The sequence below is a fragment of the Athalia rosae genome, chromosome 3, assembly GCF_917208135.1.
Source record: "Athalia rosae chromosome 3, iyAthRosa1.1, whole genome shotgun sequence".
NCBI lineage: Eukaryota > Metazoa > Arthropoda > Insecta > Hymenoptera > Athaliidae > Athalia > Athalia rosae.
In genome coordinates, this window is record NC_064028.1 from 14594128 (window position 1) to 14610419 (window position 16292).

Consider the following 16292-nt stretch of genomic DNA (forward strand, 5'->3'; position numbering starts at 1 on the left):
TATTCTGATATTATTTGTTCATTTCAATATGGATAAAAATGCAAGGATAATTCTGTTGTTTTATTGTTCACAGCAAAGAGCAAATCGAAGAGACAACTACTTTTCGCCTTGAAAGCATCCCCTAAATCTAAAACAACCCACGATTTCAAAACTTGTGGCCATTTATATACCAAACGACCAATCAAATCGTGGTCTATTTCTCAGACACTTTACAATTTAACACTGTTTATTAATCAACCCCATAATTATCCGGGCATTCATAAAAACCTCAACGGTGATAACGCCAGCGATTTGTCATAAACCAATTTACATTTTAAAAACGAACTATTCAAACATTGAGAATATTGTTAATTGTTCTAAAAGTTTGCCAGGGTGACGTCATATGCTACCGTGAACTGAGATTCACCTGTGGATCTGTCGCAACATTTGCGATCCCTTAAATTTCTTATTTTATGTACGCCAGAAAAACAATAAACTAAACACATATGATTATTAAAAAATGTTAATTATCACAGGAAATAAAATCAATCGTTCGTTAGATCTTAAAAAAATTCTGAAATATTTTTAAAACTAACCCCTTTTGGGTGAGTTCAATAATTCCAGCGCAGATGGCGACAGATCAGAAAATTTTTGCAGTTGCTGATGGCTGACGGACTTCGCCGTACCCAGTGGGATTCTTAGTGAATTTTAATGTAAATATCGAATTTATTAACAATATAGTGTTATATTATGTTATTTTATTATCAGAATTATGTATTACACAATTGAGGTTTTTATAGAGTGGTCGACATCACATAGATTTGTATATTTTTACTATCGGCAATAACCAACAAATTGTGACTATCGTATCCAAGTACTTTCCGCAATATGTTTGAATATTGATAGTATTTTGTGAAATCGCTCAAATATTATATCACAATGTATAATTAATTTCTACATTATTTTATCGTTAATCTTCATCAACGGGTGTTCAGCAACGGCGTAGTTAAAAATCATTATTAATTGTCAAGGGGAGGTCTATTTGTTCGTTTATGACCAACAATAAACAGTGTACAATATTCTTGTTCTATCGTAATAATGACAACAACAAATATCTACTGGTACAACTTATCTGCTGTATTGATATAATGATCCTTACTTTTTTAAAATTTTTTGATGCAGATGATTGCCTGAAAAGAGACCCAAAAGTCAACGGATTCACTCCACCGTTTGATAACTTGGTGTGGGATACTATAAAATAACATTCTTGACCAGGAATCTTAACGACAATGAGGGTTGTAGCTTTAATCAGTGGAGGAAAAGACTCGTGTTTCAATATGATGCAGTGTATAGCTGCAGGCCACAATATTGTCGCACTGGCTAATTTATACCCTATTGAAAAAGGTAACGTAATATTCTAATTATAGCTCAATCTAACGAGAAATTACTAAAAGCTACTAATCGCTTTTTATTTATTCTTTTCAATTCTCTATATACTTTGCATACTCCATGTACTATGAACACCACAAATACACGTTCTGAGATTGTATATTATAATGCTAGCTAGTAGTCTGTTAAGGTTATTTATAAATCTTAGTAACTTACCCGGTTGGATTTTTTCATTTCTTTATTTCCTAAAATATGGACACAGAATTAACTTGAATTATTTGAATTTCAATAGATGAGTTAGATTCTTTCATGTTCCAAACGGTTGGTCACCAAGGTGTAGAATATCTAGGTGAAGCTATTGGATTGCCGCTTTATCGTGAAGCAACTTTTGGGAAATCAAAGATGTTGGAAAAAAATTATTCACCTACAGACGACGACGACGAGGTAGAAGACTTATATAGACTGCTAGTGAAAGTAAAGGTGAGACGGTGGATTCTTACCAACAAATTATTATTAATTTTCCTCACTTACATCCATAACACGTATATATTCAAGCCATCAGAAGTTTCAAATGAAACAATGTTTTTAGGAGCGGGAAAATGTAGAAGCAGTTGCCTCCGGTGCAATTCTGAGCGACTATCAGCGCATTCGCGTCGAAAATGTGTAACTATATAATCGATCATTTAAATAATCTAGGAGAAATATCAGATCAACTAATGGATCGTATAAAATAACATAAGGCGAAGAGCTTGTGCTGTTTAAAATTAGAATGCCAAGCTGATAAACAAATATCTAGAGCCGAGAGGTCTATTATTGATTCAGGCTGAATGCTAATCTTTGGCATGTTACTCATTCACCTGACCTAACAATATAATCATTGAGGGGGGATGAAAAAAAAGCTTTAATGCTTGACATTTATTATTGGCACAAGTTGTTTGCACCAATTCATGTTTGTGAAATGTTTGGATATTCAATTATTTCTCAAGGTCAAATTTATGAACTTATAATCAAAATTATCGGAAGTAAAATAAGGTTTACTCAGCATTACTATTCAGCTAATTATACTCTAATAGTAAATAGCTAGAAAAAAATACAATGGGTGTTTCACAGAAAACCAAAACGTATCTCATGTTGTAGGTGTAGCCGCTTAGGACTTGTTTCCTTGTCCTATTTGTGGCGGAGAGATCAAGAAGATCTACTCCGGGAAATGATTGAGTGTTCGGTAAATGCAGTTCTGATAAAGGTTGCTGCACTGGGTCTGGAACCCCGACACTTAGGGAAATCTATCGCAGAGATGCAATCCCACCTTGCAAAAATGGTGAGTCAATAATTTATCTGCTATCAAGTTAGTTGCTTTTCGCAATAACACTGATAAATTTTTCCATTCAATTTTTCTACCTCTGTTTACGTTTGATAGATTATATTGAGATTCTGGTAGTTTTGTGGTCAGTATTAAGTACCTGTCGTAATTGTGAAATTCTAGTGTGCTATTTTGAAGTTAGAAGATTTAGCTTTGTCTAGGAAACAAAAGTTTCAGTTAGATGTATAGTTCAACAACACACTCTGCATGTATTTTTGGAATGAGAGATCAGTATGGACATAGACAGGTTGTGTAATTTCTTACATAATCTCACAAGGTCCAATGTCATGTATTTATTTGAAAATCGAATTTCCTATAATCGAATTTAGTCTCGTTTCTATTCTAAACTCAGTACAGATCTTGATATTTGATTTTTCAACGTAATTTTGATTGCAGAAAGAAAAATATGGTCTCAACATATGTGGGGAGGGAGGGGAGTACGAAACTTTTACCCTAGACTGTCCGCTGTTTATCAAAAGCGTTGTGATGTAAGTCAGAGTTATAATAATATTAAAAAATTCGATCAATAGCACAACACATTTCTATATTTTCAGAGACGAGTATGAAAGCGTTGTTCACTCTAACGACGAGATAGCTCCTGTCGGATACCTGAATTTTAAAAAGATCCATTTACAAAATAAGAATGTAAGTGGAATCAAAATTGTTCCGTCGAGCATTAATTGTAGCATATAATTTATAGTGAGATGATCCACGCTGCAAATTGATAATAGAAGCTATGTATTTTTTTTTTTCTTCCTTAACCAAAAGTTTTGGTACTTCATTTTCAATAACTCAATGGCAAAAGATTGAGAGAAAAAATTTCATATTCGTTCATTGTTTACTATTCTCAATGTGTTCTATCACGCTCGTATCTTCGACAGGTTTCTGTAATATCTCATATTTGTTCAATTCGTGAATACTGAGTAAATTATTTTAGGGCCTTCCTATTTATACTCGTTAGGATAGAAAGATAATTATTATTGCCAAACTTTATTGGTACAAAAAGCAAAGTCTAACCAAAGTTTTGTCGCACCATGTAATTAATTAATAAATAACATTACAGAATGGTATAGAGGCTCTATCGTTGCAAGAAAGGTTGCAGTTGGTATCTGTAAAAGCCCCTTCTGACTATATTGTTGAAATTGTGAAACCAGAGTTGCAAGATGGCTGTAATTTATCAGATGATGAAAACGAGGAGTCCGAATGCGACAACAAAAGCCTAAAGACATCAAACTCTGGTATAACGTCGTTTTATAACATATTCTATGAAGTACATTCAAAACGTCAATGTTTGAATCTTGCACTTACCGTCTCTTAGGTCAATTTAATCCACCGAGCCCGATGGAAATAATGTACGATGATGAGGATTATCCAGATGTACCTGTTTCTAACAAAAATCAAACTGGCTGGTTCTGGTTTGGTGGCGTTGTTGGAAAAAATTCTGATCCAAAACTTGCTACAGAGGAAGCTTTGGATAAATTAAGCAGTAGGTAAAATTTAATATTTCCTGTATAATTTCAAATTTTCGACACCCGTTTGTTATTAGTCTCTGCACATAATGCCATTTATCAGTTGCAGAAATAATAAACTTGACAAAAAAAAAAATTCAAACTTTTCCAGATCTAGTCGAAACTGAAAAGCTCAAGATTTCAGACATTGTTGCTGTAACACTGTATATAAAAGATATGGCAAACTATTTATCGATTAACGAAGTTTATATATCAAGGTTGAGTACCGTCAACCCACCTGTACGGGTATGCGTTGAGTGTCCATTAAACATACCCATTGTATTAGATGCTATAGCGTACAAAGAGATTCCACAAATAGGTGACAACAAAATTCATAAGAGGCACACGATGCATGTACAGAGCATAAGTAATTGGGCACCTGCTAACATCGGACCATATTCCCAAGCGATTCGAGTAAGTGATTATTTTGATAAAATTATGAGCTCTACCTTAAGAATATTATGAAGATTGAATTTTTCATTGAACAGATAGGAGATATTATTTCTGTAGCTGGTCAAATTCCCTTAGTTCCTGGCAGTATGACGATGCTAGATTTAAACATTAAAAGGCAGTGTCGATTGACGCTGAGGCATATCAACCGGATCGTTAAAGCCATGGATGCTAATACACAGCTCAGAGATATCGTACAGGTATATAATTATGTGAGAAATCTAAAATTTTGAATTAACCAATTCATCATTTCCCATTTGTCATTACAGGGTATTTGTTTTTTAACGCATCCTAGTTATATTCCCGACGCACGTAGAGAATGGGAGAAACGAACGAACAATGCAATTGTAGATTATGTCGTAGTACCAAACTTACCACGAGGTGCACAAGTCGAATGGTGCGTCTGGGCTCATCGTGATAATAACAGATTTGAATGTAAGAAGAAAATTAATCAAATCATGGTCCCTTATAGCCCCGATCTAGTAATTTTCAGGATTATTAACGTTTACAGATGAGGAAACTGGAAAATGTGTTGGTAACTTCAAGGTTGCTATAAGGCGCCGCTGGAACTATGAAAATAATGTGTCCGCAATTGTGTGTTACCTTTCGACTGGTGAGTCTGTTTTACTAATTTTTAATAATATTTTTGGCATGATATCGACAAAAAAAAAACTCTGTCGTTTGGTGGTGACTCTCAGGATCTTCGAATTCAATGGGCAACCTGGCTGTGGACACGACTCTAAGTTTCGCTGATCTCAACGCAGCCGAATTAACCGAAGCATTTGAATATCTTTTATGTAAGTTAACTAAAGGTTCACAAAGCGTAAATCCTATTTGTAATTTGCGAATATTTTATAAAGTTGGAAGTTCACCAGGACCAAATTTCATTCAAAGCGTTTTGTCAAGTTTTGAAAGCCGGAATATAGTCACAACAATAATACCAACGACTCACCTTCATAACTACAGCACTTTTTTATCCATTTGTGGTATCAGGCACGAATAGTAACTTTGTTGCTTCTAATAACTTCGTCAATTATTTATATGAAATTCTGAAACGCTTGATATCGTACCCATCAATAAAGAAAGCCAATGCCCAAAATGATGTATTATTCTTAATTTTTTTTTTTTCATGAATGGAAAATTACGAGTTGAGATTATTTTTTATTCTTTTCTAATGCTTAGGTATAAAGTTTTTTTTCGGAGTTAGTTTCTTCGTAATTATTTAATATCTCATCAGGCACGCCTATTTCCATCGTATCAAGTAGAATTTAATACTGTACATGACTTTTTTTTGTTCCTGAGCGTGAATTTTTTTATTCTCAACTTTCCTCATATGTATATGAAAAGTGTGAAGGCGATTTTATATGATATTTTTCAAAAATGTCCAATGCTGCTCAAACTCCATTGGTTTGAGAATTTTTCACTAAGAAACAAAGAAAAACAACCACTTCCGATCAGGAGCATTGGCTGTCTACCTAATTTACATATTTTTACTTCGTAATCGATATTATCTTCGTGTACCGGCTAATTGATGAATACTAGTTCTTGATTTATTGTCCTAACTAATGCGCTCTAATTTTGCTCAATATATTATTATTTTCCTCGTGCCACATCTTACTGCGAGTTTTTCATTCGCTGAAACTGACCGTTTTGAATTCATGTTAATATATCACTTCAAAAACTTGGAATTTTTCGAAACGGTCAGTTTCACTAGTAATCTCATTATGTGCGGAGTGTTTAGGGGTGTGTTTCTTCTGTATGGTAGTACACGCTATTATTTATTTATGGTTTCACATTGAAGAATACTATCTGGACGTACTTATAATGTGTAAAATCAAATGCGGTAAAAAAAAAAATTCTATGTAATTGCTACAAGTAATTATATTTCGTTCATATTTCGTTGTAAAATATTCTATCAATTAACGATACGAAATGGATGTTCGAATTTTTTTTCGCAAACTAGAATGATGGCAGATATCTTTATTACTTTTGTGCTCAAGTGGAGTTAATGAATTTTAGTTAAAAAGAATTGAATGAAGTAAACAACCCATAATCAAAAAGATTCATCTGAGTGAGAAAACACGAAGAAAAAAATTATTGATTTCATTCTACTTGATTTTTGTAGATAATAATATTAATTTATAATTAAATCAAAAGAAAATAAAAAAATCAATAAGACTTGAAAATTAATTTCGGACTCAAATCCATATTATATTTGAGTCCGTATAGTGAACGGCTACTGTCTTAAATTATAAATATGTAAAAAGCCCAAAACTGAGGTTTATCCTAAACGAAGAATAAAGAAAATGGTATATATTTTTAAGAAATCATTATTCTATTCAAATCTCTAATTTTATTATTTGGATAAACAATATCAAGGAAAACAAAAGTCAAAACTCCAATTCACTAAAGTTTAGGCTATAAATTCTATAGATTATTCTTAGTCTTTATTTAATTAATCCTAACAAGAAAAAAATCTCTTAATTTCAATTATTAAATGTTAATAGAATGTTCGTAATATTAATTATACGTTGATATTCATGACTTTAACATGCTCAAATGTTGAAAGTAATTTTAATAAATGATATAATAGAGAATTTGACATGATTTTATCTATTAAAACAAAAAGGAATTAACATTAATAATCACCATTATTCATTACGATATTTTTTATTTAAAAAAAATATTCGTATGCCTACGTATTTACATTTTCGTTAAATAGATGAAATCGTAAAACATTGCTATTTGATTCGCTGGGAAATGTTCTGGGTTTTTCTTTTCACAGATTTAACCAATGCGCTTAATTCTGCGTTGAGCTTCTGATCTGGTTTGACCTTCTTTTCCGTTTCCTGAAAAAATATATTACAGTTTTATTACATATATTTTAGTTGATTATGGACAGTTGTAGCAAAATCAAAGATGAATCATCATCATCATTTGTAACTCTAATTACCTGTTTTAAGTCGCCGTCAGCTCTTCTTTTTAATTTTTCCTTGACCAGAGCTTCTGTCCCTTTAGTCTTTCTGTAATGTGAATCTGCTGGATCGATATTGAAGTGATGAGATGAGAATAAAGCTCCGAACCGCTTATCATTAACGTTAACTTCAAAGTCATCTATAATTTCCTCCTTGGTCGAGTGCTTCTTCAATTTATTCTGACGTTTTTTCTTAGACTTGGAAAGGGATTCATTATCTTCAATTTTTTTCATATCAAAATGATTTCGTCCTTCGTCTTCAGTTTTGTCCATCAATAATAATTCTAGCTCAGCATTCTGCTGTTCCTGGTCAGCTGAAACTTCCGTAGTCTGATCTTTTGAGGTTTTCTTCTTTGATTTTGGTTTTCTGTTTTTGAATTCTTCTGCAAAGTATGGATCGTTCATATCGACATCAGATGGAATGCTATCCCCACTATCACTTTCCAAGTCACTTCCTTCTTCATTTTTCGGTTTTTCTCTCTCAGCCTTCTTTGCCTTCTTCTTTGCTCTGCGTTTTTCAAGATATTGTTCAAACGGTGTCAAAGCTTCATCATTCTTCAGTTTATCTGCTACTAATTTTTCAGACTTAAGCTTGCTGCCTAATCCCCAAGTAATTTCCATTTCTATTCCCTTTTTTTTCTTCTCCTCTTGCTGTTCCTCGATACCACGTAATAGTGATTTATATTTTCCTATTGGATCTTGGTCATCTCCAGACTCTGAATCTCCATGCTCAGCGTTAGATTCTGATTCATCTGGGTCCAAAAAGAAAAAAAGTACAAATAAAAGGGAGCGATTTTTAAGATGTTTGGAATGTTTAATTCTCAGTGGAACAATTGAATTCAGAATCCCTACCTTCCTCATTGCTGGAACCGCTAGCTAAATATGCCTGAATATCGCTTGGATCGACGTCGTCAATTTTTCCAGAGCTTATTTTTTCTGCAACCTCTTGTCGCTGTGGATTAGTTTCGTCCCAAGTAAGTTCTACCTTAACCTGCTGCAAGGCAGTGGTAGTGAATTGTCTTGGTTGGTACTTGGATAGTTCTGGGATTTTGTCGCAAACTTCTCTTGGTTCCTAAATACAAAATTTGATGTAATTATTTCAATTCGCTTTACAACAGTAAAATTCAAAACTGGTACAAGGGGCAGCAATACTTGGTCAAAAGTTGTATCGTCAGGAATGAATCTCAGATCCAATTTTGTTGCCGTAGATTCATATTCAATGCCGTCGCACTCCGTATAAATCTTGTTGGCTGTTTGTGGTGAATCACATACTATTACGGCGTAATAATATTTCAAACGATTCAACTGATACTGCCGTAATTTCTCCATGTGGTATTTCGAACCTTCCTCATTCTAAAAAAAACGAATGCGACTTTGAACTTCTAATTTGTTTCCCATGACACATCTATCAATTAATGAAATATCATTGAGATATAATGATATTACCTCGTCTTCATTTTCCATTGCCTCAATTTTGTTTTTCGAATCAACTAGCTCTATGGGACCTCGTACTTCCTCTTCTTTCATACGCTGGAGGCCAAATTCCGATGGGTAAATCTGTTATAAGATAGTAGAAGGTTTTACTTTTGTAATTAATATCGATACTTAAAGCTGTTCAGTTGAAATTTGGTACTACCGTGACAGAGTGGATAACGCCATTACTTGGTACAAAAGAGTTGAATAGAACCAATAAATCGACAGCTCGAATTCTGTCCCAATCCAGATTACATGCAGCTAATCTGTTTGTTATTTCATCTGTAGTTTCAGCTTCTTTATCTAGTTCACCCCAGTCATGAGCTATCTCGTCTTCATCGTCTAAAAGATGTTATAATAAATTAATTTTGGAGCAATTGGATTCAAACTGTTTGATTGAACTTATTTAAATTACATCTCACCATAGTCATCTGAGCTCTCTTCCTCTGACGAACTTTCTGTGAGCAATTCGCCTTCTCCTCTAGCATAATCTACGCTAAGGTCTCTAAGTTTTTTCTTTATGTTAGCATCAATGATTTTTGCTTCTGATTTATCAATTTTCAACAACTGATCGCCATTCTCTGATTCAAGCTCGGAGTCTGATTCTGAATTAGACTCTTTCTCAGAGTCAAAAGTATCCTTTGCTTCTTGCTCATTATCAGATTCCGAGTCACCTTCAACTTTTGATTTAATTCGTAATAGTTCCCCACTGCCTAACAATGAGGATCGGTTTCTTTTAGATTGCTTTTTGCCTTCGACAGATTGCTCAGGTGCATCGTCATTGTGATTCAATGAGATCTCTTTGGTCTTCTTCTTATTCTTTTGCTTTTTTAATTTGTTTTTGTTATTGCTAGACTTTACAGCATCGTCCTCAGAATTTGTTTCTGGGTCATCGTCGCTAGACAACTCGTAATATCTTTTTAAGTTTTCAGCCGACGTTTGATTACTCGGTCTACCTCTTTTATCGATAGAATACTTGACTGTGAACTTTTTATCACTAAACATAGACTGAAATCTCTTGTCAATTTTCACCTTGCGCTCAGACTTTGGAATTCTTCTGAACCTAGGATCTTTTGCAATATGTGCAAAGCGTGAATCTTCTAATATATTATCCATCGTTACTCAGGAATCTGAGTGTGTTAGAAAAAATACCGTGATATAACCTGCTTTGACGTTTCAGTTTAACAATGCACGTGCTCCCCAGGACTTCCACCACGCTTCCACGTAGTTTCGAAAATTTATCAATCGGTGGCGCAAAGCTGTATTTTTCTTATTATTATTATGGGTCTATAACGACGGTGGTCTACAGCGTTGTGAATTGGCCTTCGGGCGTAGACCGATGACTCTACCCCCACCAATTGACAGACTTGCAATGACGTCATGAATGAGAGGTGTGTGATAAATCGAGGTGACATCAAGCTTCTCGTAGTAAAACTTGATCGAATTGACAAATAGTTTCTAATACTAGTGATTAAAATATTACGAAAAGTCGGTGTTGTGCATCGTGAGAATTTAAATATTTCATATCATATGAAGGTCAGTACATTGATAGAGTCGTTATTCCGCTCATTGTTTGTGATATTCACATTCCATAGTTTAAAGCATTTTCCAACGATGAGTCAAGATGCATTCCCGGAACGTGTATCAATACGGACGATATTCTATTTCACATCCATCTGTGTGAAAACCTCATTAATTCGTTCAAAGTTTGGATATTAGTCCAAAAGCATAGAACGGACTGGTGGCATTTAAATAATCTTTCCAAGAGTTTATTACTTGCAGAAATTTCGTTATGCACTCAATTACTTCCATAACAGCCATAACATAATTTAATTCGCCAATTGTTTGAGATTGATAAATATACTTTGCCAACAATTTGAAATCCACCGTCTTGGTCACTGAAGCTTGGTTGTATATTAATCGATCATTTACTCTGCCGTATTTGACAGAATCATAATTGTAACTTTAATTTGTACTTTTCAGAGCAGTATTTGTGTCTGATAAGAATTGACAATGTCGGATCACTTTGGACCAATAGCGTTAAAATGGGATCCCAAAAATTTGGAGATTCGTACAATGTCGGTGGAAAAGACTTTGGAGCCATTGGTTCTGCAAGTCACTACACTGGTCAATACCAAAGGACCGAGCAAAAAAAAGAAGGGTAAATCCAAGCGAGCTAGTGCATTGGTTGGCACAGTTGAAAAAGCTACAACTAACTTCATAGAGAAAGGGGAACAAATTGCATATGAAAATCCTGACATCACTGCTGAAATGCTCAGTGCTGTTGAAGAAGTGAGGAAAACAGGGGCTGCAATGAGTATTGCTGCTCGGTAAGTTCCATGTTGGATCAAATTATCTGTATTGACTTTTCTCGATATGTTGAACTCAACTAAGCCTATCAAAATTTTTTTTATTCTGCAGAGAGTTTTCAGAAGATCCTTGTTCCTCGCTGAAGCGAGGTAACATGGTACGTGCAGCTAGGAATCTTCTGTCTGCTGTGACACGTTTACTGATTTTGGCAGATATGGTCGATGTACATTTGCTTTTGAAATCACTACATGTAGTCGAAGATGACTTGGAAAAATTGAAAAATGCTTCCTCACAAGGCGAATTGTTGGAGAACATAAAACAATTTGGTAGAAACGCTTCAGAGCTCATGAATCAGGCTGCAAAACGTCAGCAAGAACTAAAAGACCCACAGCTTCGCGATGACCTAGCAGCTGCCAGAGCCGTTCTCAAAAAACATTCAACGATGTTATTAACAGCATCTAAAGTATACGTTCGGCACCCAGAACTGGCTGCTGCTAAAGCAAATAGAGATTATGTTTTGAAACAAGTCTGCGAAGCCGTTAATACTATAAACGACGTCGCACAAGGCAAAACACCAACTGATGGTCAGCATCCCTATGACGGACCTGGAGAACTAGCAGCTGCTTTAGATGATTTTGATGAAAGAATGGTGATGTCACCACTAGCTTATAACGAAGTTCGCACCCGTCCTAGTCTGGAGGAACGATTGGAAAGTATTATTAGTGGAGCAGCTCTTATGGCCGATTCATCTTGTACCAGAGATGAACGTAGGGAACGCATCGTGGCTGAATGTAACGCCGTCAGACAAGCATTACAAGACCTGCTCAGCGAATACATGAATAATGTAAGCGCAGAAACACCATTCATTTCTAAATTAATCATGTATATTTTTACTAATGGTAGTATCGGAAATTTGTATATTATTGTTTTTTTTATTTACCATGATTCGAAAATTTTGAGATTCTAGACGACCTGTGAAGCCAAGATTTCAACTGTTAATTACATTTTCAATTATAGTTTGAAGATTTTTAGAAGTAGTTGCAGTAGCAGATACTCAGTTCAAGTGATGAACACCACTGCTCCGAGTATCTTAATTATCTTTAAATTTATTATATTGATTTGTTTTCTTTTTTGGCGATCTCAGTTACAGCTCGCTCGGGGTGGGAAACGGGTAAATATTCAGCTGACCCTGTTCGTCTCCTGCATTTGTGACACATACGATTTTTTTGTTCAATACTTTGCTATATCTGAGATATTTGACATGATCTTCTGGGTGTTTGACCAGTCAGACATACTTGTCATCACTAATCATTAATTGCATTTCTAGCTCTGAATTTCAATCGTTTGACATTTGACCGATTTTAATGTGTTTACTTTGCGACTTGCACTTATTCAAAATAATCCCTTACTGTTTGTGTCTATGTGTGTGTTTTACTAGGTGCCTCAATTCAGTTACTTCACCATTGGCATTTGCCGGTTCAATCTAACTACAAATATAGTGTCATAAAATGAAAGATATAAATGATCAACTCACGCCTCAGCTAACATTTATGAAAGTATTTTTTCTTTTTATTGTTCTTTTCATAGTGAACCTGCATTCACAACGATGCTAATAATTTCAGTTTATCCATCTATATACAACTAATAAATTTTCACTAATCTAATACTCCTGTAACAAGCATACATGTTACATGTCTTTACACCCTCACAAATAGCTAACCCAAATTTTCGGAATTATGCGAATGAAAAAGTTCTGAAAAAATTGATGCTCCTACAGATGGGTGTGAAAGAACAAACTGAAGGATTGGAACGAGCGATCGATCACATGTGTAGAAAGACTCGCGACTTACGCAGACAATTACGCAAAGCTGTCGTCGATCATGTTTCGGACAGTTTTCTTGAAACGAGCGTTCCATTACTAGTGCTTATTGAAGCAGCTCGAAACGGTCGGGACAAAGAGGTCGAAGAGTACGCACTGGTTTTTACAGAGCATGCAAATAAGCTGGTTGAGGTAAGATTACACAAAGTGGTAATCTATTGTTTTAACTCTTGATCTTATGGTCAGATTATTTAAACGGATATTTGTCTCAGGTCGCTAACTTGGTCTGCAGTATGTCAGGGAATGAAGATGGCGTGAAAATGGTTCGTTACGCAGCAGCGCAAATTGAAAACCTTTGCCCACAAGTAATTAATGCGGCACGCGTACTCGCAGCTCGTCCTCGCTCCAAAGTAGCTCTTGACAATATGGAGGTGTTTCGACAAGCTTGGGAAAATCAAGTCCGAGTATTAACAGAAGCGGTCGATGATATTACAACTATCGATGACTTTTTGGCAGTTTCTGAAAACCATATTCTAGAAGATGTAAATAAATGCGTTCTTGCTCTGCAAGAAGGAGATGCAGATACTCTAGACAGAACGGCAGGAGCTATCAGAGGAAGATCTGCTAGAGTATGTAACGTGGTTCAAGCAGAAATGGATAACTACGAACCTTGCATTTATACAAAGAGAGTTCTTGAAGCAGTTAAAGTTTTGCGTGAACAAGTTATGCCAAAGTTTGCACAAAGAGTGGAAGTAGCAGTTGATGCTCTTGGAAGTAATCCAGCAAAGGATGTTGATGAAAATGATTTCATCGATGCTTCTAGACTTGTTTACGATGGTGTTAGGGAAATCAGACGTGCTGTATTGATGAATCGAGTGAGTAGAAGCGTCCAGATCTATTGAGTTGCTGTTTTACCATTTGACTAATACTTTTTGGTATATAACATTTTTTTTTCAAGGCCGACGAAGATCTTGATCCAGAAGATGTAGAGCTTGACGAACATTATACATTGGAAACCCGCAGCAAATCGAGTGCTCAGACAGGGGAACACGGAGTAGACGAATACCCTGATATCAGTGGGATCACAACAGCTCGTGAAGCTATGCGTAAAATGACCGAAGAAGATAAACAGAAAATTCTTCAGCAAGTAGAATTCTTCAAAAGCGAGAAATTAAAGTTTGACAGAGAAGTTGCCAAGTGGGACGATGCTGGTAACGATATAATCGTTCTAGCAAAACACATGTGCATGATTATGATGGAAATGACCGATTTCACCCGCGGACGTGGGCCGTTGAAAACCACAATGGACGTGATTAACGCAGCGAAAAAAATATCTGAGGCAGGAACTAAACTGGATAAATTAACTAGACAGATTGCTGATCAGTGTCCTGAAAGTTCAACCAAAAAGGATTTGCTTGCCTATTTACAACGTATCGCTCTTTACTGTCATCAAATGAATATCACAAGCAAAGTCAAGGCAGATGTACAGAATATTAGCGGGGAACTGATCGTTTCCGGATTGGACAGCGCTACGTCACTCATTCAAGCCGCCAAGAATTTAATGAACGCTGTCGTACTCACCGTCAAAGCGTCTTATGTCGCATCCACTAAATATCCACGACAATCGACCGTCACGGTAAGAGTTACACAACATGCTCTACAAAAAATATCTATTTTATTTTTACAAATTGTTAGAATTAAATGCTTAATATGGAATACATTGCTGATAGAGGCTTTATTTGTTGTTTACTAACTATTGTGGATGTTCTAGTATGTAAGTATGATACACATCTTTATTATAATCAATTAATATTATGCAAAAACCTGACATAAGATTAAGCTTGACCTCGATTCTGCATTAATAAGTATTTGAAGTTGCTTGTCCTGTCTTGTACTGGAATGATTAGCCACGACAATTCACCTTATTTAGTTGATAAATACCATCATCAATTTTTTTTTTATCTCTTCACAACAGTCTCCAATCGTCGTTTGGAAGATGAAAGCACCGGAGAAGAAGCCGCTCGTTCGTCCCGAGAGACCGGAAGAAGTCAGAGCGAAGGTCAGAAAAGGTTCTCAAAAGAAAGTTCAGAATCCTATTCACGCTCTTTCCGAATTCCAGAGTCCAACAGAAAGTGTTTAGTTTATAAAAAAAGGTAAGAATAAAAGCATAACCAAGCGATCAGGGTTGAGGTTGACATTGAATACGTGAGAATTAAGTCGAGAAGTCAATTGATCCTGATCGAAAGTATGTTAAAATTCTTAACAATATACATTTTTTAACTTATGTCGAGGAAGGCGAAAAAAAAGAAAAGAGAAGAAAGGAAGACAAAAATATACCATATTAGTTTAACGGAATGGATATGATGTACGGTTGGTTTATATCACCTAAGAAACTCATAACATGTATTGAACTCTTTGACGCTCTTTCAATACTTCTTATCAAAATCTTTTTTACGGAATTGGTGGGAAAAGGAAACATGTGATGATTTTCAAAAACAATCAATTTTTCCTGTATAATATTTTACAGACCTAAAGTAACTTATTTAAATAATCAACGTACATTTTATCATAAAAATAGTGATTAGTATTATATACCATGAATAACTATACTCAGACTTGTATAGTTATTTTTTTGAATATGACGTTTTGAAACTTTATTACACTATATAATTACTATTCACAGCTGCGGCTAAAACTTTTCATCAATAAAAAAAAAATAAATAAATAAATAATTAAAAACAAAACCAAACAAAAAAAGTTGCATTACGAAGAAACTAGTGAATAGTAAAAATAGCTTTTCAATTCTCAGACCAATTTCACACGGGATTTTCGTTGGATTTTCATACATATCTCTGTAATAGAATAGACTCGATAATTAGTATTTCCAGGTGGTAATAAATGCAAGATCTGTAAAAATGCTGGAGTATTCCAAAAGTTGATTCATTTTTCTCTATCGCTGATTCTCTTTTGCTGGTGGATTTTTTTTTCCAACAGTTATTTCGAAAGAGAAGACCAATAAACTTTATCATT

General features: G+C 35.0%; 3 protein-coding genes across 11 annotated transcripts; 2 read left to right on the forward strand and 1 right to left on the reverse strand.

Moving 5' to 3' along the window:
- The first annotated feature begins 195 nt into the window (after positions 1–195).
- LOC105691872 (diphthine--ammonia ligase) lies at positions 196–7002 on the forward strand. Of its 3 annotated transcripts, XM_020855801.2 has the most exons (14): positions 196–692; positions 1162–1383; positions 1661–1848; positions 1958–2031; positions 2506–2686; positions 3125–3216; positions 3283–3373; positions 3792–3966; positions 4047–4214; positions 4349–4650; positions 4725–4886; positions 4956–5121; positions 5198–5299; positions 5385–7002. In XM_020855801.2, the coding sequence occupies exons 2-14, from the start codon at positions 1269–1271 to the stop codon at positions 5687–5689; spliced, it is 2121 nt and encodes a 706-aa protein (XP_020711460.2). In that variant the 5' UTR covers positions 196–692; positions 1162–1268; the 3' UTR covers positions 5690–7002. The 3 variants fall into 3 exon arrangements, with proteins under 3 accessions (XP_020711460.2, XP_048508585.1, XP_048508586.1); XM_048652628.1 differs by lacking the exon at positions 196–692 and having other exon boundaries at positions 1147–1383; XM_048652629.1 differs by lacking the exons at positions 196–692; positions 1162–1383; positions 1661–1848; positions 1958–2031 and adding an exon at positions 2162–2400.
- LOC105691903 (catenin alpha) lies at positions 5468–16178 on the forward strand. Of its 7 annotated transcripts, none has more exons than XM_048652625.1 (9): positions 5468–5483; positions 11117–11463; positions 11555–12287; positions 12588–12614; positions 13221–13454; positions 13535–14137; positions 14221–14898; positions 15034–15036; positions 15238–16178. In XM_048652625.1, exons 2-9 carry the CDS (start codon positions 11147–11149, stop codon positions 15400–15402), a joined length of 2760 nt encoding a protein of 919 aa, XP_048508582.1. In that variant the 5' UTR covers positions 5468–5483; positions 11117–11146; the 3' UTR covers positions 15403–16178. The 7 variants fall into 7 exon arrangements, with proteins under 7 accessions (XP_048508582.1, XP_020711456.1, XP_020711458.1 ...); XM_020855797.2 differs by lacking the exon at positions 5468–5483 and adding an exon at positions 10521–10669; XM_048652624.1 differs by lacking the exon at positions 5468–5483 and adding an exon at positions 10533–10669 and having other exon boundaries at positions 11122–11463.
- LOC105691836 (ESF1 homolog) lies at positions 7338–10386 on the reverse strand. The gene is made up of 7 exons (XM_012410579.3): positions 9556–10386; positions 9297–9475; positions 9107–9217; positions 8813–9013; positions 8513–8732; positions 7640–8412; positions 7338–7535 (listed from the first exon to the last, which is right to left on the reverse strand). Exons 1-7 carry the CDS (start codon positions 10247–10249, stop codon positions 7428–7430), a joined length of 2286 nt encoding a protein of 761 aa, XP_012266002.2. The 5' UTR covers positions 10250–10386; the 3' UTR covers positions 7338–7427.
- Positions 16179–16292: the final 114 nt, after the last annotated feature.